The sequence below is a fragment of the Lissotriton helveticus genome, chromosome 8 (genome assembly GCF_964261635.1).
Source record: "Lissotriton helveticus chromosome 8, aLisHel1.1, whole genome shotgun sequence".
Classification (NCBI taxonomy): domain Eukaryota; kingdom Metazoa; phylum Chordata; class Amphibia; order Caudata; family Salamandridae; genus Lissotriton; species Lissotriton helveticus.
Window position 1 is genome coordinate 35,969,831 of NC_136069.1, and position 23,242 is coordinate 35,993,072.

Consider the following 23,242-nt stretch of genomic DNA (forward strand, 5'->3'; position numbering starts at 1 on the left):
CCCGTTCCTCCAGGAGCAATGCTGATCTACTACTGAAACCGGCACGCTTCCATAAGAAAAGAACTTATGACCGAGCATTCTCAGGGGCGGCACCGAGAATTTGGAACGCCCTCCCCCCGGAGTTGAGAAGAATTCCAACCATCGCAAAATTTAAAAAGGAAGCAAAATCGTTTTATATGAGGAAATTTCTCCCTTAAATCCTTATAACTGTACTTCTTTTATTTCATTCGGCCTGGCTGGTAGAATTTCCACACAAGCAACTCACTGTACTAGGTTGAAATGTTATTCTAGTTTTTATCTCATTTAGTTCCAAAGACTTTATAGAAATCTATATGTGAACTTTTTGGTTATGTTAGCTCTTACGGATTTGCTAATACGTAATCACCTATGGCTAGTAACATGTAAAGTTAAGAATGTTGTTTATATGCTATTGTAAAGCGCTCTGATACCCTGTGCAGGGTCATGTTCGCGCTATAAAAAACACTAAAAATAAAATAAAAATAAAATAAGTGAGCTTCAGGCATTAACTATACAAGAACCATTTTTACAATTACCCCAAAATAAAGTGATTCTTAGGACTAATCCCAAATTATTACCCAAAGTCGTTTCTGCCTTTCATATCAACCAGTCTGTTGAGGTGCCTGTTATTCCCTCAACCAGATTCAGTGGCAGAGCGTGCTCTTCACACATTATATGTCAAAAGAGCCATACTGTATTACATAGAAGAGCAAAACATTTTAGGGAAACAAACTAACTTTTTGTTGTTTTTGCGCCAACGCATAAAGGCAATCCCATATCAAAAGCAGGTATTGCACGATGGATAGTTAAGTGCATTCAAATATGCTACATTAAAGCTAAACGCACATTAACAATTCCCCCTAGAGCGCACTCTACATGCAAACTGGGGGTTTCTATGGCATTCTTAGGGAATATACCCTGAGATGACATCTGCAGAGCTGCAACATGGTCTACACCATACACATTCACAAAGCACTATTGTCTAGATGCGTTAGCAAGACAGCAAGCTAGTGTGGGCTGGGCAGTTTTACGAACACTATTGCAAACCACTGCAACAGCTACAGGTTAGCCACCGCTTGGGAGATAACTGCTGTGTGGTCTATGTTAAAGCATATGATCTACAGCTCATATGCCTCGAACAGAAAATGCTACTTACCCAGTATGCATCTGTTCTTGGCATATAGAGCTGTAGAGTCATATGCGACCACCCGCCTCCCGGGGTACCTTTAACTGTTGCAGTATTATCTTATTTAGATACATTATACATGGACATCTATCTTTACTACTTTACTAACTCTATCATCACCCTTTGTGGCAAAACAATCTAAGGATAGGGCCGATGCCCATGCGCACTATCACCGAAAGGAGGAGTCTCCTACCTCATGACTACAAAGACTTCGAAGAAAAACAAAGTGCAAACATCTGGACCCAACACTAGATGGCAATCTATGCTAAAGGATATGACTCAACAGCTCTATATGCCAAGAACAAATGCTTACTGTGTAAGTAGCATTTTCCTTTTTTGCGTCTTTATGCCACTTTGTAAGTTTTATTATTAAGATGTTTTCATCTTCCAGATTATTCAAGTCTATTTCGGGTTGTAGTGCAATTGCTACAAAGGTGGCGAAACCTCCCTTTGGGTGACAAGCTTTGTTTGTTTTCATAGCTGGAGAGAAAAATCCTACGTAGCTGTTGATTGGGGATGATTGTAATGGCCAAGTCTCTTGGAGGAATATTATATGATTATTTTCCAGGAGTTGTATAAAATTTTTGTCTGACTTTAGAGTAATGCATCGTTGACATTCCAAGAGAAAATTGTGAATGCACCTACTTCGTTAGCAAATTTAGATCCTTCTATTTCGATACTCTTCTTCCCATTCAGGGCATCAGTTAGGCAACTTATATTTAGTTTTTATCTTTCCCATTTGATCTGATGTTCTCTTGGTTTTTTTGATGCAGGAGGAGATGCTTGAAGTACTCCCTACTAGGTTTGGTAAACTTGAGTATGGGTGTCTGACATTTCTGTGATTATTCCTGATTGGCAAATAGTGCTGGATAGGAAGGAGAAGGGGCCATTTCGACTTGGATACCCCTGGACTATGGACTGTCTTATTTCTGAAGTACCATTTTAGCAGTAGGGCTACATGCCTACGTAATTAGGATTTGTTCTTGGGCCTTATCATCTCGTGGTTCGATAAATTCAAGGAAAAATAAGTCGGCTGATGTAATTTCCCCTAGAGAGGGCACTGCTTGCAGAAGTTTAAGAATATTGTCTCTGTTCAGAATTTCATACCTTCCTCTTGATTGATATTTAGGCGTAAACATTATTTTGGAGCTCGTACTACCCTCGTCTTCATTTTGGATTTGGTTATCCCCCACTCCTGCAACCCTGTCCTTGCGGGTTAGTACATTCTGTTTGGGCTCTGTCTCCTTATGTTCCTTTTCTTTACCTAGTTGTTTACTTTTAGTACTATCCTTTTTATGAGGGGATGATATTGCTTGATTTCTCTCATAGTCCAGATTTTCATTTATATCCTTCTCTTTTTGAAATCCTTTTAGTTTATCAAAGATTGGGAATGGATCAATATTTTTTACCAAGGCTTTGTCATTTTCACGTTTTACATCCTCTTGCATTGTTGCACTTTTATTACTTTGCTGGATTATTGTAGTGAAGCCTTGTGCCATTACACTGTTTGTATATTTCTTGCTTTGCACAATTTTTTCTGTTTCTTTGAATTTTTTGGGTTCAGATTGAGTTAGAAGCACTGTTTGAGATTCATTGATTCCTGCTCAGTGGCGAGGGCAGGAGAGAGATGCTGCTTTTAGTTTGGATTTGGCTTCAATATTCTCTGTGCTTTGAAGAGGAATTTCATCCATAGTGGTTATTGTTTTGGGTGTCTTCCCATCCTGCATGGGAGGAGGGTTGTTTCTTTCTTCATCTTTCTATCCTTTTATTTCCTGGGAAGATGGACATTTTTCTGCTGGGTGATTTTGTTGACTGTCCTGGAGATGGACTTTGCTGTTCCATGGAGATATTACATTTGTTTTTAGATCTTCTATTAATGCATACATTGCCTCAGGAATTGTAACAAGTTTGTTTACCACTGGAGTGTATGTGCAGTCTATTGTGCCTGAGGCCGCACATTTTGTGTATGTTTTATCAAATTATTTAATTTGGCCATGCTCTAGTCAATTCCAGATACTGAAGCTGCCATTATGTTCAATAAATCAATTTGAGCATTAATTGTCTCTGAGAGATAAGAAAGGGCGTCCAGTGTTAGCTGCAATGTTCTAGACAAAATTTCCCACACAGAGGCTAGATTTTTCATTTCCGATAAATCCTCCTGGGGGGGAGAGAGCTTTTGTTTTCTCTTCGCTCCTCTCAGTGTTTTTGAGTAGTCGGAGGGGCATCCCATACAAGTTTAAGATTTACGTGTTTAGGTTCCATTCGCTCGGGACCTTAGTAGGTTGTTAGTTCTACTGGAATTGTTCCTCTACTCACTTCTACTTTAACTTCTATTGAAAGACAGTTTCCATTTGTTAGAAAATGTGTTGTCAGATCCACATATGTTTGACCTGGCTGTTCCCTAAATAGTGGATTCCCGTAATGATGTGCTATGCTCAGCTTTCTTCCCTCATGTAGGCAATTACTGCTCTTAGTGCCAAGATACCTGTCTGGTCACAGTGCACTCTACCAATATTTATAATATAATATAAATACAATGATGAGAGGAGTTGGCTAGGGCGCTCGACCTCGGACCTGGGGATCTGGGTTCGAGTCTCGGTAACAACGCCAGAAAACCTCCTGTGATTCTGGGCAAATCACTTAATCTCCCCGTGCCTAAAATGAATGTGTGTCCGTCCTCATGTAACGTAACTGGTGCTATGTAAAGCGCTCTGATACCTGATTCGGTTCGGGTCTAGTTCGCGCTATATAAAACTCTGCAAAAAAAAAAATGATATGAATATAACTCTTTGGCCCCTATGAAACTATGTAAACAGCGCCCCACTTCTTGTCAAGAGGCGTGGTATACTGATCAACTACGGTCTGATAAACAGGCCTGTAGAAAGTTAGAAAAAGTCTCGAGAAAAACGCATCTGAGGAAGATAAAAAGGGTTATCATACTGCCTTGTCTACATATCACAAAAATATTAGACTAACCCGGAAAAACCACATTGCCTCGCAATTAACTGAGGCAGGCAACTCCTCTAAGGTATTATATCGGATTCTTCAATCCTTTACTAAACCTACGGCTTGTGAAAGTCTTGACTTATCTTCACAATCATTATGTGATGACATCTCCCTCTTTTTAGGTTTCGACCTGGCGAAAAGCTGCGCCGCGCAGCTTTTCGGCGCAGGTCGAAATCTTTTGAGTTACACTGTGTGCTTTAGTTCAGCCTCTCTCTTCCATTGGCTAGCTCCATAAATGGAGGCTAGCCATTGGAAGAGAGAACTGTCCGTCATTTCCCGAGGCGATTGGTGGGCGTTCCCGACGATTCTTTCCCTCTCTGCAACGTCATGAAGACGTGGGCACTGTGGGCGTGGACTTTTTTTTTATTTTTTACACCGGTTTGTGTTCATTGTTGTCTTGTTCCCTGTCCCGCTGGCTGTTTTCTGCCCGCCCCCCTCCCGCTGTCCGTGTGCCCGCCCGCCCCCCCTCCTTCTGTCTGTGTGCCCGCTCGCCACCCCTCCCGCTGGCTGTTTTCTGCCCGCCCCTCCTCCCGCTGTCCGTGTGCCTGCCTGCCCCCCCTCCCGCTGTCCGTGTAGCCGCCCGCCCCCCTCCCGCTGTCCGTGTGCCCGCCCGCCCCTCCTCCCGCTGTCCGATGTGCCCGTAAGGGGCTTGTTCTTCCACGTGAGCACTGTTGGTGATGTTTATGTGAGGTTTAGAATGTGGGTCAGAAAGACACTACGAGATCACATGATGACAGACGTGGTGCAAGAGAAGTCACAGATTACAATCGGAATGAACAGCAAACAGCCTCGGTATGCACACAATATCTGCTGTTTTGATCGTCAGGTTGGCGCTGCCATCATGAATCTAGAGGCAAGGCAGTGTCTTTCCTCACCCCGGGGCATATTGTATGTAGCCAGAAGGGGAGAACATCACCAATGCGACCAGGGAAACTCCGGTTCTCACGGGAGTTACCGAAAGAAGTACAGTCGTTGCGAAAGCACCCCACGTACTGAGGGATTCCCGGCGCACCGTGCAGGCCTGGAATGCAGTCAGTCCAGCTTTCCGACATGAGAGAGGCGGTCCGTCGTGTCTTAAGAAATGAGTGTTGGGGTGTGGAGGGAGTTGGAGGTTTGTTTCCTGTGTTGCCACTCAGCAATGGCAGCGATTCCACAGTTGCGGGGTGGGGGTCCAAACGTGGACAAGGGCAAATGCGCGCTGGGACACCGACCCCATCTGGGTCCCCTCGTCCCGCCCCCCCTCCCGCTGTCCGTGTGACCCCCACCCCCCGCTGTCCGTGTCACACTGTACTACACCACTAGGGAAGCATGTCTCCTCCACACTGCCAAGAGGCCTGCCAATGGATGTGCGTCCGTGTGAACTGGCCTCCTGCAGGCAGACAGTCAGGGTGCAGATGACTCCTGGACGGACACTCTTGTCACGTAAGTTCGTGCACCAAGAAGACATTCTGTTTCACAGCGTGGTGCACTCTGGACGGAAAGATAGCTCAGCAGCCTGCGTGCCTGCTGCAGAGAGCTGTGCGGACCCTCATAGTGTCACGGTAAAGTACCAGCGGCAGACTCACCACTACAAATCCCAAAGGACAGTTTTGTGACCAGGATTAGCCCCTCCCAGAGTCACAAGTATGGAATCATTTCAGTTTATGAGGACACTGTGATCAAATGATTGCAAATTACAGAAAGCCTCGATGATCCGCAGGTGTTGACTCAGCAATGTGTGACGTAGAGCAGTGCCCTCCTGACCCCAGGGTATTTAAACTCCTTGTAGCAGTGGAAGCCGGAAGAAGTGTTAGCTTTACAGATAAAAAACAATGGCACACATTTCCAGCGAAGTTAAGAAGATTACTTTTTTGATTCAGGCACATGAGAAAAGTGTTTCCCTTTCTTCCTTGAAAGGTGAGAGGGTGCAGGAACGTCAGCATATAAATAGAGTATTACAGCGCCTAACTTCCGTATCCGACAGCTCACCTGTAGCCCGGGAGGGGAAATAACTTCAAAAGGCCTTTGTTGAAAGGAGTCGTAATTAAGGATGCAATTTTTAAAAAAGTTCCTTAAGGAGGGAGGAAGCAATCGATCCATGCTCTCGGGGAGAGCTAAACACAGGAAGAGGCATGACGCATGCATGGACAAAAGGGGGAAAGGTAGGAGAGCCATGAAGGAGCCAGCAAATGGGAAGTCTATGGGCGGCTATTGGCTTTGTAAATGACAATGTCATTTATTTATGTTGTCAAAGCCAACACATAAATAAAAAGGTTGTCATTTACAATGCCAATAGCTCTAACTTTTCCAAAGGCGAAACCGTTGCATTGTAAATGCTTGTTTAATAATAAAATAGAGTTGATATATGATAAAATCATCAAGACTACAAACCCTATGGAGTGCCCCCTCACTCCTCTACATCATTCCTGGACCACTGATACCGCCACACTCACAGCCTTCCCAGCAGCTAGTCAGAGCAATATTGAGACACTAATAGGTCAAATTAAGACAGGATCCCCTTTAGATCTTATTCCTGCCAGAATTGTCTCCTCCTTGGGCGATTCTCTTTGTCCTATGATCCAGACTTTGGTGAATCTTTCTCTTGCTGAGGGTCAGGTACCACAGGAGTGGAAGAAGGCTCTTGTAAATCCTATCCGTAAAAATTCTGCTCTTCCCTGGATGGACTTATCCAACCTCCGCCCCATATCTCTTCTCCCATATCTGAGCAAGATAACGGAAAAGCATATCAACATCCATCAGTCGAATTCCATCGAGCTGACTGGAGGTTTAGATCATTCCCAGTCAGGATTCAGGCCCAACTATAGCACGGAATCGGCGCTCCTCTCTGTGATTGATACCATCAGAATGTCACAGGATAAGGGAAGCTCTGTGATTCTGGTGCTGTTGGACCTGTCCGCAGCTTTCGACACGATATCGCATGAAATCTTGCTCAGCTGTCTGCAGGAGGTAGGGGTCAGGGGCTTGGCTCTGTCCTGGTTGAAGAGTTTTCTATCTGGTCGCTCGCAGAGTGTCAGTTTGGGTTTCTTCCGTTCGGCACCTGTGGAGCTCACCAAGGGGGTGCCACAGGGCTCATGTCTGAGTCCCACGCTTTTTAATGTGTATGTGGCACCCTTGGTTGATCTTATGAGATTGTATGGATTCATTCCTGTGTCGTACGCAGACCACACTCAGCTGCTTTTTCCGTTCCAGACTGTGATTGCTGCAGTTAAGCACTCCTTTTCTGAAGGTATGAGGGCTGTGTCTCGATGGATGGCCTCGAATTTCCTGCAATGTAATGTAGGGAAAACCGAGGTTATGTTGTTTGGGGAGGCCCCACTATTGTGGTCACCGGACTGGTGGCCATTAGATCTGGGCCCTGTCCCCAGTCCTAAGCAGGCAGTAAAGAACCTGGGTGTTCGGTTGGACCAAGGGCTGTCTTTGAAGGAGCATGTCAATCAAACAGCTGGGTCCTGTTTTCACATAATTGGACTCCTTAGACGTGTGTTTCCTTTACTGCCAGACACTTCCAGAAAGACCCTTGTCCAGGCTTTAGTGCTTAGCCGCCTGGACTACTGTAATGGGCTACTAATATCAGCAAATAACAACTTGCTAAGTAGACTCCAGGTGGCTCAGAACACCGCGGCAAGGCTAGTTCTTAATGCCCCGCCCAAAACCCCCTCTTGTCCTCTTCTGGAAAAGCTTCATTGGTTACCGATCCGACAACGGGTTAAATTCAAAACCTGTTGTATTATCCATAAGAGTATTTATGGTTCAGGCCCTCTGTACCTGGCTGAGAAGTTTATCCCCTACAACCCGGTACGCACCCTCCGGTCTAGCAACCAATATCTTTTACAAATTCCTTCCATTAGAAGGGCGAGACTGGGTGGAAGGGCTCTCTCATTTTTGGGTCCTAGTCTTTGGAACAAACTGCCTGCTACCCTCAGGCTTTGCACTAATTACTTAGCCTTCAGGAAATTGTTAAATACTTTCTTGTTCTAAATATAGCGTCCCCCTCTGTTTAAGATCTTGAGAGCATTGTCTTATCTGCCTGTAGGGTGAACTAAGCGCAGAGATACTCCTTCGGGAGTCGAGTCTAGCGCTATATAATCCTATAAATAAATAAATATATAATTAATAAATAATATAATAAAATAAATCTCATCTTCCACAGCCTATCTCATGTGAATTTGGTCCTATGTATGTATTTCATCTGTATGACCCTAATCTGTGAATCGGTAACTACTTCCTGGTGGAACGCCCATGCCTCCCTTGATTCGTCTTACATTAGGGAACCCTTTTCCCCTTTCAACTCCTCACACAATTGGACAAAAGAGTCGGTGAGCAATTTGCTATAGACTGCTGAGATCTTATGACCTCAATTCCTCCATTAAAACTTCTCTTGCTTTATTTGGGGAGCTTGTCCAGGTCTTTTATGTCAGGAATAAGAGCACACGGGTGGTTCGGAAGTCTAAGGAATTGACTACAGTGGAGGTTATATTCACTATTGAGCTCTGTAAATAATTTCAGCGTAACAGGACATGACATTCCCTATCTTAGTGATTGCATCCCTCCACCTGAGTCCCTGTAACCCAGACATCTGCCCTAGCCAACAGCCCAACTACAGGAGTGTCTCGCTTGTCATGCAACATATCCAGAGACCTAATAGCTTCATTCCAAACTGGAAATACCACTCTTGTGCCCAGAGAGAGAGAAAGGGGTCTATCCCTCAAAAAAGGATTCTCCTCTGTCCTCCACATCAGCCCTTTGTCAGAGGTAAAGGCTGGGTCCCCCCGGATATCAAACCACCATTCATTTTTAATAATGTAATGGGTTTCCCTATGATATGAAGTCATTATAGCCCATATACGTCCCTCATATATGGATTTGAAGCATTTTAACAGTGCAATTCTGAGGTGGACGGAACAGGAAGTAGTTCCCCAGAACATCTTACACGGCAGCATCCATTCAAGTGAAGAGGTAGCAGGGAATAATATATGGATAATTATGTAGTTGGCATAATAAGTGTAGGAAGATTACCATCTTAAAGATTAAGGAGCACCCCAAAAAGGACAGGGGGAGTCCTGACCAGAACCCCAGGCTGGGTCAGGCGATCCAGCTGCAGTTAAATGTCTGTCCCAGGCCCTTTTGCCTGATAATCCGCACCCATCCATAATGCAGTCATGATTCAGTTGTCTGAAGTTTATAATTCCACAACCATCACAATGGTCACACCCTGCCAGTAGGCGCAATTTGTGGTTCTTCCTAGCACAGTGTGAAGAGTGCACCTTTTTATAATTGTATTGTTTAGTTACAGCTGCAGTTCTTATGAGATATGGAATGTGTTTCTGTCATTAGTAGGAGAAGTATGAAAAACTTTGCAATATTAGAACTTCCATATTCGTGCGAGCGGCTTCATCCCCCCATGGCGCCGGTCTTTGTTGATAAAACAAACATCAACCTGCCTCATAACTACCCTCCTCATTACCATTGATTTAAATACCTCTCTTAAAGCACTGATACATAATTCAATTACTTTGATGGATCTATTAATTGAAAGTGCAGATCGCAAAGTCAGCAAGCTTCAGGCAGAAATCTCTATTGTGGAGCAGGAAATTAAAGATCTAAACCTGCCAGAAGAAACTGTAAAAAACGATACCATCTTAGATGATATTCTTCTCAAGCAACAGTCTGATATAAAGAACAGAAAAGCTAGACAGCTCAGGAGAGACGAGCAAGATTATCAGCACGGCAGGATATTTACATATGCAAGAAAATATGATTCCTTGATTCCGAACACTGTAGCCAGAAGTAAAAATAATCCTCCAGGGACAGGACCCAGTTCGGTATCATCTAGTAATACTTCTCTAAGTACAACAGGTGTTAGTGAGAGTGACCCTGAAAATGCAGAAGGACCAGTACCCAGTGGGTCCCCTTTTTTACAGGAAGTACAATGCATAAGAAGAGGGAACAGGGTACTACCACAAAGAGATCTATCAGATCCAAAACCCGCAGGGGTAGGAGGGTCAAACGCGGAAGATTACAAGAAAAAACTCAGGTCGGGTACAACCAGGAATTAGACCATCTGGGTTCCACAGAAGTACAGGTTATTAACCTCTCTTCATACCTTCTTACGCCAGACATGATCTCATTGTTAGGAAAAGGTCTCAATTTTAATCCCTACGCTACAGGTGACATATGTAAACTGAAGATTGATTTATTCAAGTTTATTAGAAATTTAAAACTAAAGAAACATTTTTCTGGTAAAGAAAAGGTAACCACTTGTGCTATGAATATTCCTGCATTTGCTGATTCTGATGAATTTTTGTCAATAAAATACATACAAGCAACTCAGCTTCTCCTGTCCATCACTGATGTTGAGGATACCCCATATGATATGGATAGGCTTTTAGCGGAGCTAAATATGGATTCTGATTTTAGTATCTCAAGTGGATTGAGGTCAAAATCAAAATGGATTCCCACCCTACCAGGTGGTAATCCCATTGATAATTTCCACAAACGTGTACTAGAAGACATAGACAGACTTAACCCCAGCCACAGACATAATGTCTTTAAATTTAAGGACAACTTGACACAAGGCGAACGTCTCGCTCTAACAATACTAAGTGAGAATGACAAAATCACCATCAGGGAGGCCGACAAGGGCGGCAATGTGGTCGTAATGAACCGCGCGGACTACCAAGAAGAAATTCTTGGACAACTTGGAGATCCTGTATGCTATGAACGCATTACACACAATCCCATGGGCCCGCTCACTATTGAGATCAATGGTAAACTTCTAACTTGGAAGCAATCAGGTCTCTGGAATGATGAAGATACCTTTATATGAAAGTGTTCAGACCATCATATCCATGGCTGTACACTCTGCCTAAAGCCCATAAGAACTTGCCATTTCCCCCAGGTAAACCTATAGTATCTGGCATAGGGGGACCGACAGAGAGAATTGCTGAATATGTTGATCTCTTCCTCGGCCCTCTTGTGCAGAATCTTCCTTTCTACATACAAGATACAAGACATATTGTAAGTACACTATCTGACATCCAGTGGCAACCTGGTACCATTTTGGTCAACATGGATGTGGTGTCCTTATATACTAGCATTAATATGGACTCAGGTATACAGGCCATTAATAAGATACTACACAATCGACCAGCATCGCTTTGGCAACATACTGAAATGTTGTCTGCTATGGTGGAACTGGTATTAAGAAACAACTACTTTATCTTTGAACAAACCTGGTATGATCAAAAGAGGGGTGTGGCAATGGGGTCAAAATGTTCTCCATCTTTTGCTAATCTTTTTATGGGTACACTTGAGGCGGACTTGATCTGGGGACAAAAAGGCTCACAATATATCGACTCCATTATCTTTTGGGGTCGGTATATTGACGACTGTATACTGTTGTGGTCAGGTACTGAAGAGCATTTGTCTCAGTTTTACGAACACTTGAACAACAACACGTGGGAGATTAACTTCACCATGGAATTCAGCAAAACGCGGATTGAATTCCTAGATGTGGAGATTTATGTAAGCAACGACACATTACACAGCAAATTGTTTAGAAAGTCTACAGCATGTAATTCAATTTTACACGCCTCTAGTTCACATCCACCACATCAAATCAACTCCATACCATATGGTGAGTTCCTCAGGGCAAGAAGAAATTGTAGCGAAGACCTGGAATTTAAACGCTGTTTAAACAGCATGAAAGACAGGTTCTCTAGAAGAGGCTACACTGATGCTACCATCTTAAAAGCCGAACGGAGAATAGCAAAAGTTAAAAGGCCAGACACATTCCACACACAAGCATCTAAGAAACAGGGAGTAAACACCATCAGGTTAGTAACGGATTACAACTCACTCCACCATACATTACGGAAGAGCCTCACGAAACACTGGGGAATTCTTAAAACAGAGAAAACAATCCAGGAGTACATAACAGAAAGGCCACAGATTTGCTTTAGGAAAGGCAATACTTTAAGAAACAGACTCAGTCCTACAGTGCCACATGGCACTAGTTCCACTACCTGGCTGTCCCAACGCAGTATTGGCTTTTACAAATGCGGCCAGTGTGCCATGTGTAGATGGGCCAAGCATGGTACAAAAAACTTTAACAGTCCAAAGGGGGATGTGTTCACCATCAAATCCAACATTAATTGCATGACAAAATTCGTGGTCTACATCATAGAATGCAACTGTGGGAAACAGTATGGAGGCAGCACCATCTGACCCCTAAAAAAAAGGATATCAGAACATATGAGAGCCATACTCAACCAAGACCCTAAATATCCTGTGGCACTACATGTAACTAATTGTCAAAACGCAGAAATTGATAGATCAGTGCGATTCTTTGGCATTGACACAATCATCATGGGGGTCAGAGGTGGCAACAGAGAGCTGAAACTCAGACGTGCTGAAGCAATGTGGATCATGCGTCTGTACGCGGTGGGACAGGGACTCAATTATGACTCAGAATTTCAATTTTTTTCTAGGTGATTGACTGTAACCTAAGTGTCTGACCGTTTATTCATTCAAATGTTAAACTGTGATTTGGATAACTAGGAGCTCAAGGTCACTAACATATGGATAACTAGGAGGTCTAAGTAACCAACATATGGATACTTAACAAACGGGGTTGTTACGGCTCGTGCCACTCTCATTCAGACTGTATCATGTGTTAGAATATCATCTTATGACACAACTAACTGATTGTTCCATCTATTGAGTGATATTTAATGTGCTTATCTATATAACTTCTGTAGGAAATCGAATTCATAAATCCATGAGGTCAAAATATCAGTAAAAGGATTTATCTTTAGCATATATCTTGATAGATCAGCTATATAAAGAGATACTATCAAGTTTCATGTTAAGGAGACTAATTCGAATGAGCAATGATATTGTCCACATGAAACACATGGTTGTTGGAGAAATATACGGTTCTAAGTTTACAAGTTCTATGTATACTTTTTGTTTGTAATTTTGTTTCTCTAATACAACAAAAGTTAACTTTAAGTGAGACACTATAATGCGCATTTTATACACTTCACCAAAAAAAAATAAAAAAATGTGCATGCTCTCACTTAAAACACTGAAACGTACGTAGGAGCATCTTGTCGTTTGGTTTGGGGACTTTTAAAAAGTTCTTCGTGGAAGAAATAGGTCGGGTACATTTGGTGCCTCTGTGTTATATGATCCTTGATATTCTTATAGGTATTATTTGGTTGAAACTCTTTCAGATGCAACATCTCTCCCAGGATTCGACTGCTATCATTGGCCCACTTGTAACATCCTAAATACGAATAGAAATTTTGTGTTTGCGAATTTGCGTTTTTTTTACTAGTGCTACTTTGTTTTATATTGTCGACAAAGTACGTACACGAACATATGTTATAAACACTCACTTCCTGATCGCGTGATCAAGGAGAGAATAATTAATGTTCTTGACACAGGCAGCGCTCTAGTCTTTATTCGACTTGTGAGCGAGGCGGGGTGTATTTAACCAGAATTTACTTACAGGTCACGTGTCCACAACCAGGAACACAGTGACCCCGGAGCAACGCGTTGATCATGTAAGTGTCAAACTATATTAAGGAAGCTATCATATATTGACCGAATTAACGCTATTATTATAGAACGTATGATATGCTGAATTCACATACTGAATATACCGCCACCTTTCTGCTTCTTTTTCAGTTCACGATACTATCAGGGTTTGAAAGTTACTTCATTCTCTCTACCCTTCTGCTCGAGACAACTTACTTACCAAGGTAAGCTGGATATGAATTTAGATATAGTATTCACTCGGCTATTTACTTACAAACACACATGAGAGATAACAAGAGTTATTACCTCTTGGGTCATTTATTTTCTTTCGTCATAGAGAACAAGCTTGGAGTCACTCACTCCAATCCTTGCGTCACTAAGAAAAGCTCCCGGGATTCCTGTCGATTTACACAGACACGACAGGTATGATGTGATCACGGCATTTATAGACACTTTCCAACTACAAAATGATACTGGACAGTTACATGAAGAGGCCCCCTGTAAATAAATACTTTATGAGTAACATCAATTACTTTTATAATTGAACTAATGCAGACAGGATATTTTTGCTCATATAAATAAGGACCTTATCGTCTAAGGTTGCTTCAATTTTACAGATGTACTGCGAGTTGCTACGATCTTTCTAAGAACACCATTCATTGTAGCAGTCCATCACTTGGAAACTTGTCCATAGCCTTTTAATGCTCTCAATATTACTAGGGTAAATGAACTGGGATTTCTGAGGTCAAAGTGGTATCTTTACACTCAACTTACTAATACCACACGGATTATATCCGTATAAATTAAGAACTTTTAGCCCCCAATTCAGTACATGAGGCTTGCTACCTTGATCGGGTGGCATATGTACAGGTGTATAGGTTCAATACAAATTTATTCAATCTATTAAACATATTCACATGAAAGTCTCCATTTTAAAACAGAGTTCTCCTTTGTTTTTCTTTGTTTCTTCTTTTTCATTTTTATGTAGTGTCTATCTTGAAAATCCGTATCCTTACTTGAATTGGTCAAGGGCCCCACCGGGTCGGAAGTATCACCGGCAGAGCGGTGAGAGTCCTCCTTTTTCTTGGCATTCAAGAGCTACATTTCAATTAGGCGTTACTAGCAATATTTTGGTCGTTTCATACTTATCCATTTTAATGAGTTAGCTCAATTCTTTCTTTCCCCTTCTTCTTTCCCCTTCCCTACATCTTCTCTGGTCTCTTCTCTATATATTGTTTCTGCATCTGTTTCTATCCCCTCAGACCTTTGGCATAGACGCAGTCATTCAGAGGTATGTGTCGCTTTGAGAAATTTTTGGATTTCACTCTTTCACGTAACTTAGCCACCAATATCACCATTAAGCAATCAGCCATCTGTGGTGAAGGCTATATTTTCAACTCTAGGCATGGAGTCACTAAATTTCACTTTATAAAGCTTTCTTTCTCCAAAGAGCACATCATTTTATGGTAATGGGTACTTTCTTACAATTATCAACTCATCTTCGAGATTATCACAGGGACATCACCTTTTGATTCATGACACCTTTTGATTCATGACACTTGTGCACGCGATACGGGTGCACGGTGATACTCACATAATGTTCATTAAGTGTCTTAGGGGTATTAATTTCTAGAACTTGTCTAGATATATGTTTCACTGATCTATATGTTTGACAGAATCAATTGGCTTTTGAAATACTCTTTGTACAAAAGGATTGTTTTTATTCCCAGCCCTGAAGATTCGCGCAAGCGATGAAACACATGTCGGCTGGCTGCTGTTTTGTACATGAAAATTAAAGATCAGAAGATATCTCTTTTTCTCTTCCTTTGTGGATACGATTGTCTTTCTGCAGCTTTACCTATATCACATGTTGCATGTAATACTACCTACGTTAATTTAATATTTAATATACAAATGTGTGTGCATAGGGTGTGTTTTTGTATGCCTCTCTTAATGCGCACTGGATAAGGTTGAAACATACTTACTTTTCGTATTACAAGTTCACATGGTCCTTCACTATCCAGTGATTTCTATATGTCCTGTACAAATTCTCTGCAAGAATCCAGATACATACTGCTAGTAGTAAGTTACTTGCTCACTATTACTAGAGTTCTGCATCCTTCCTGTTAGATGTATTCATAGTCATCGTTCCACCTTCTTCCCTCATGGCCGCCTGTAGCATCAACAGATTATTTTCTCCATTTTTGAGGCACTGCCTGGAGACTTCTTATCTGCGTCTGTCTCTGGTGTCCTTCTGCTGCAGCTCTGACACAGTCTGGGTGCTATATTGAGCACGCCTCTAATGCTGGCTTTGTAACCTTCAGCGTTGGCTCCTGGCTTTCATTTGTATTGAGTAGTGTGTCCACATTTGTTTCTACCTTCATCATTATGGTAAGAAACTCTCCTAGAGGTCCGGTGCTTACGGTATTACAAGCCATTCTTAAAGAGGTCTAACACATTAGCTTTCTTATTTATACATTTAAAATTTCACACTTGCATCTATGGTGACCATATGTGTCATGCAGAGATCTATGTAAAAGCATTGTTCACAATTTACAATCGTATGTATAGATAAGTGGATTAATTCACCTAAGGTAACATGGTCAGTGTTTACCTTTTGTTTCACAAGTTGTAATTCAGGTGGCATACCTCCTCCCCCATAGTTTACTCTTAGAATGTCCAAGTCACCAGAGTCCTACGATACTTAAACATTTATTTATAAAATGCACTGGCATCCGAAGACCACCACAAATTTTTCCTAGCCCCAGACTTGTGCAAGAGCTTACAATGTGAGCATTGTTTTGCAAAAGGACACAGCAGGTGCTATAGATATCAGCTGATTCTAGAATGAAGAATACTCGTATCTGCTGTTAATCCCCTCTTACAGACTGTGCCAAGGACACTGCAAGACGTTTACGAATCAGGGCTGTAGATGCTACTTCTCTGCTTGTCAATTTATTCGACAAGAGACACAACCATTAATTGCATAAGTACAAGCACAACAAATATAAATGCATGGGCTATATCATTTAGTATTTCAGGCCAGTTCTTGCATACACAACGACAGTAAACTGGACAGCCTGACAAACAAGGTGCTCTCAGTCCCCACCCCAGTACGAAGGCCATCCTTTGCCACGAGATTTAGAAGTGTCATTCATCATAAGCGCTGAATGATACAGCCCTTGTTTTTTTATTAATGTATTTTATTTGCATTTCAAAACAAACATAGCATAACAGTTAAACAAATAAATAATTGCACTTATATTTGAACGCTTACAATTCCCTAACCCAAGTGGGGAATGAATAGTTCCACTCTGTTCAGTATGAAGACTCTGTATCGCAATGAGACTGGGGGGTGAAGTGGTTGAGCACCATCTTAGTGGTCCATAATCTCCATTAGCACTGTTCCGTCCCTTTCTCTACTCCTGGCCCAGCCGGTCACCCATGCAATCCAGTATCATCCCCAACCACCTCAAATGTTCTCAGATTTCATCTCAACACCCTTTCACTTGTATACCAGCTTTTCCATGACACAGTATATGTTCACTTCCCTTTCCCAGTTCCGCACCTGCGGGTTAGTTGGTTTCCCCCATTGCCATTCAATCTCCTTTTTTGCCAGTAGGAAGTCCAAGTTAACCATTAATTCTTTTTATAAGAGGAGACATCCGAGTTCTGCCATATCCCCAGCAAGCCTAGGGCCGCCTGTCTGTCAGTGGGTGCACCTGTGGTGCTTTCCAGCCTCTCAGTAACTCCCTCCCAGAAAGGGCATAGCTTGGAGCAAGCCCATATGGTAAGTATGAATGTACCCTCCTGGATGCAGGTGCGCAGGCACGTGTTGTGACTGGCCTATTTTGTGTAGAAATGACTTAGTGTAATAGCTTCTTTGTTGTATTTTCAGCTCAATCAGCCAAAAATGCGCCTGAATCTCTACTGCACACTAGTTCCCACACATCAGTTTGCCAACGGGGCCTCAATCGATCACGCTCCTTTTGCATGTTAGTCAGTAAAGTACCTAAGGGGCATTGCCTTTGTGGTCTTGTTCTCAGTTGTTTCTTGGATTCATACCTTCTTTCACTAGCTGCTGCTGTTTTATGAATGCAAAAAGAACAATTGATGGACAAAATGCAGAGCAATGTCATACATTCACCCCAGTACAGAGATCTGGGCATAAATCCATAATTTTTCAGCCCACCATGCCATTCCAGTTTGGACACAGCCATATGCAAATCAGTCTTGACCCTGCGCCTAATGGGAACAGTCCAGCCCGAACTGCCAGGCCAGGATATAACTTTTCTGCTCACCATGCCATTCCAGTTTGTACCCAGCCATATGCAAATCAGTCTTGTCCCTGCGCCCAATGGGAACAGTCCAACCCGTACTGCCAGGCCAGGGTATCCAGCCATATGAAAATCAGTCTTGACCCTGCGCCCAATGGCAACAGTCCAGCCTGAACTGCCAGGCCAGGGCATGCTCACTTTGCCATTGGATTCAAGCTAGCCTGGCTGATGACGGCTGATTGCTTGTTTCCGGTCCAGGGAAGACATGGCTTGGCAGTTCGGGCTGGACTGTTCCCATGAGGCACAGGGTCAGACTGATTTGCATATGGCCATGTCAGAACAGGGGTGGCGGAGTGAGCTAAAGAATGATGATGGATTAAACCCAGATCAGTTGACTGGGGGTGAGTGCTTGCAATGTTCAACACTCCGTCCATCTTCCCCTTTGGTATTTCTGTTTTATGAGTAGCATTACTTAGACTTGTAGTTGAGTTGGGAGAAGTCCGTAGATAGCAATAGATTTTCTAGGTGATAATTGTAGTTGCACTGAATGCACCAGTTAGAAGGTGCTTGGTTCCCTTAAAGTACGAGACATTCTGTAGGTATTCTGAGTTTTCTTTGATGATCTCTAACCTCTCAATTTCTGGTGCACTGACAGATTTCTTTTTAAATTATGTTTTAATGATCTTTAAATACAAGCAGCAAACATACAATGAAGTGGGTGATCTACGAACCCGACGAGTCATCAGTTATAGCCTAATACATACTTACAAAGTGTAATACTTCTAAATCAGTTACACTAATTGTATACAATTTTACTCTATAGAAAGACTGATAAGTACATAATCGAACTCTGTTGTGTTTCAGGAAGGCAACATTTCGTATCCATACATCACCTTAGACAGCATTTTGTTTCATCTTCCCAGGTGATGATTACGTTTAGGGGCATTTCCTCTGCGCTTCATGTGAGTTTCTCCAGCAACTCTCCAGTGAGCAGCAGCTTTTAAGCTTGCTGAGCCTGATCATTGATTTTCATTGGAACACTATTTTTTAAGCTATGAACATGATGAGTTGAAATGTATTCATTGATAGTCTTGTTGTACCATAGGACTTAAGCCACAACTCAATGACCCAGGCCAACTCTGTCATTTCCATTTTGCATGGTTGCTTATGTTACAATTCAGATCCAGGTGAACTCCGGCACATACAGGGCCGTTCATTTTGGAGCGGGATAAAAGCTGATTTCCATAAGAATGTTTATTGTCTATAGAGGCACAGTGAGCTAAAAAGATAGACTAGATTTCTATCTAGATTAATAACCCGTGGCTGGAATTTATTCATGTTAATTTTTTGACATTTCATCTGAGACATAGTGTACACTTTGCTGCTTATAGATTTCGATATTACAAGTATTCTTGTATCCCTCCAATAGGAGATTCCTGAACACATAATAAGACAAAGAGTAATGAAGAAAATATGACCATACTGGAAAGCTATCTGAAACTCAAGAAGAACCAGAAATGATGCCAAACAGTAATTCGAAATAGAACAACTTAGTAGGAGACAGAGACTCTCGTACACGAACAGACAAATCTTGCAAGAATATCAAGTGCAATCTGACTGCTTCAAGAGGCTGAGGACATCCGTGCTGCCGGTCTCTAAAGATTGAGTTAAATTAAAATCACAAAAATTAAACTGGCAGAACACAATCATTATTAAAATATGCTAGATACCACCCTTTATCTTAGATAATTATCAGGTAGTTACAACAATGCTAGCCTCTCTAACATAATAATATAAAGGCTGTGATGTTAGTACATCATAAACAATGTTTGTCTGGCCCCTACAATCCGTACATTATCCTAGAACATAAAGACTTGGTCATGAGTTTTTTTTCTGCGTGTGTGTATTTTATAAATACTGTGCAGGAAATCGACTATTTAGATAAGCTATGAGATTGCAGTTCTACTTGAAAGTTTTTAACGCAGGTTCAAAACACAGCTCCATATAGGAAGGCCATACATATGTTATCAGTCGTGCAAGAATTCCAGTAACTTTTCAACATTATTATTAAGAACAGACAGACTGCAAATACTACACATATCTGGTGACTATTAAAATATAGTTAGTGGTTAAGGAACCACAATGGTCAGTCAGCAAACACATTAATATGGGTTATGCCAAAATATAGCTAATTCTTGGACTCTAAACCCCAAAGTAAAACGCCACAATGGAAGACAAGCTCCAGGTTCTCCTCAGTGCTACACCACGCACAGGGGAAAACCCATGAGGCCACAGTTAATGTGGCTATAGTGTTCATCAGCAATTCACAACTAAGAGTTCATTAAGAAAGAGAAGAAACAACATAAAGGTTCTATGTTTATGATAATTTTTAGTCATTCATCATTCCTACACTGACACCAGTAACAACTCAACAGAAAAGTTATTTTAGTGTAATGAATGTAAGATGACCTTTAATGAGTCATCAACTCTGTGGAGCAAATTTCACGCACATAAAGCAGAAAGCACAGACACTAGTAGTGAAAATGGAAAGAGCTTTAGTCACACAGCAGACCTAAAGATCCATCAACCAACACTCACAAGGGAAAAACCATCCACATGCAGTGAATGTGATGAGGGGTTTGCTTATGCATCAGAGCTAACCATCCATCCGCAACGGCACACAGGAGAAAAGCCATACACTTGCCACGAATGTGGAAAGAGCTTTAGTAATTCCTCACTTCTAAAGAGACACCACCTCACACATACAGGGGAAAAACCACACACATGCAGTGAATGTGGAAAGAGCTTTAGTAATTCCTCACATCTAAAGAGACACTACCTCACACATACAGGAGAAAAACCACACACATGCAGTGAATGTGGAAAGAGCTTTAGTACATCCTCAAATCTAAAGAGCCACTACCTAACACATACAGGAGAAAAACCACACACATGCAGTGAATGTGGAAAGAGCTTTACTTACGCATCAAATGTAAGGAGACACCAGCGAATGCACACAGAGGAAAAACCTCACATTTGCAGTGAATGTGGAAAGAGCTTTCATACATCTGCAAATCTAAAGAGCCACCAGCTAACACACACTGGGGAAAAACCATACACATGCAGTGAATGTGGAAAGGGCTTCACTGAGGCAACAAACCTAGCAGCCCATCTACGACGGCATACAGGGGAAAAACCATACAGATGCAGTGAATGTGGAAAGAGCTTTACTGAAGCACAAGCTTTAAAGAGCCACCAGCGAATACACACAGGAGAAAAGCCTTACACTTGCAGCGAATGTGGAAAGAGCTTTACTGAAGCAACAGCTTTAAAGATCCACCAGCGAATACACACAGGAGAAAAGCCTTACACTTGCAGTGAATGTGGAAATAGCTTTAGTAGATCCTCACATCTAAAGAGCCACCAGTTAACACACACAAAGGAAAAACCATATACATGCAGGGAATGTGGAATGAGCTTTACACGCTTACCAACTATGAAGGTCCATCAGCGCATGCACACAGGAAAAACCACACACATGGAGTAAATCTGGAAATTTCTTCACTTGAGCATCACTCCTGACCATACTGCTGCAAAGGTATGTAGCAGGGAAACCATGCACTTGCAGTGAATGTGGAAAGAATTTTGTAAATCCATGTATCCAAAGAGCCACCATCTAACATGCAGGGGAAATAAACATACAAATGCAGAGAATGTGGAAAGAAATTTACACACGCCTCAGACCTAACCATCCAGCTGTGATGGCATACAGAAGAAAAAGCTTAGAAATACAGTGAATGTTGAAAGAGCTTTAGTAAATCCATACATCTTAAGAGTCAGCAGCTAACATAGAAATGGAAAAAACACACACATGCAGTGTATGTGGAAAGAACTTTACTCAAGCATAAGTCCTAACCATCTATCTGTGAAGACATCTAGAAGAATACCCATTCAAATGCATTGGAGGTTAAATGGGCTTTCCTAGCTCAACATACCTAAAATGCCTCCAGCAATCACACATGAAAAACAACATAAAATATGTAGGATGTTTCAGTTATTCATAAAATATAAGACACCTCCTGCAAACCCACAGATGTAGTTAGTGAGGGAAGAACTTGCACGATTTATTATGCCTAGTGGTCAATTAGTGAACACACAAAGTGTAAATAACATTCTGTTGTAATGGGTGTGGGAAGAGCTTCCATGCTTTTCCCATCTATATATGCATTTGCAAGTTTACACAAAGAAATCTCTTACAGAAGCATCGGATAGGGTGTGTTTCAGTCTTTCATTAAATTATAAGTTGCTGCCAGCAACGCATCTAAGAACATCATTTTGGCTACAGTAAATGTGGGAGGGTTTAATTTACTTTTCAGCATTCAGAGTTATAAGGTTTTTGGAGAGACTATGTCTTGACCTTTCCCATGTCAGGTGAAGTTCAATATTGCGCTTTCTAGCTTTGGAAAAATTCAATATGTTGAAACTACCCTCCGCTGTGGAAGGTGTCTTTTACATGCTGTAAGGAGAGATACCTCTTTGATCTTGTTACTCAGTATATTGGTAACCTTTGACATTGGTGACCATGGGGCGCATTTTTTCTATTTCATTCATGTACATGGGATGGTGAAGGCCTTAAGGAATTATGTAAACATTACGTTCCAAGTATATTTCAGTGTATAACCTTTGTTATTTTTTGTAGGATAATAATAGGTAACCATGTTGTATGGTCCTACATTTCATCAAGGTGTTCTGATCCTTTCATAAACCACAAGGCTAAAGGCGATGTGGTTTGTAAATATCACCAGATCCTTTGGATGGCAATGTAGGGTCATCTCATAAAAGTTAGCCAGTTTGTATTTTTTATTTTACATGAATATTTTGTGGCAGTTGGGTTAAAAAATGTATTGTTTTTCAAATGGGAATGTTTACTAAAAACTGTAATTGAAGTCTGCATAAGAGTGAGATTGTTAATCCTGTTCTCCTGATTCATTCATTAAAATGAGAACGGCCAGGTATGAGTTTTCATGATTGGAATATTACATCAACATAATGCAATAGTAAAGCTCTGCAGGCTGGTTTGAGGCTGTCCCCTTGCTAACGAAACCCATATTTCATAGAGACCCATGAAATGCCTCCAGGACCCCATGGGATCAGTATAAGAGCATATTACAAGATAACCTGCTATGTTTTTGTCGACTATTATAGTATGATG

The 23,242-nt window shown here is 41.7% G+C and overlaps 1 protein-coding gene across 1 annotated transcript in view; it reads left to right on the forward strand.

The window, feature by feature from the left end:
* Positions 1-23,242, forward strand: part of LOC144773689 (uncharacterized) — a 275,311-nt gene that overhangs the window by 125,746 nt on the left and 126,323 nt on the right. The window contains 3 exon segments of the mRNA XM_078658839.1: positions 9,701-9,997; positions 10,378-10,977; positions 20,547-21,456. Coding sequence (XP_078514965.1) covers positions 9,701-9,997; positions 10,378-10,977; positions 20,547-21,456 — 1,807 coding nt within the window.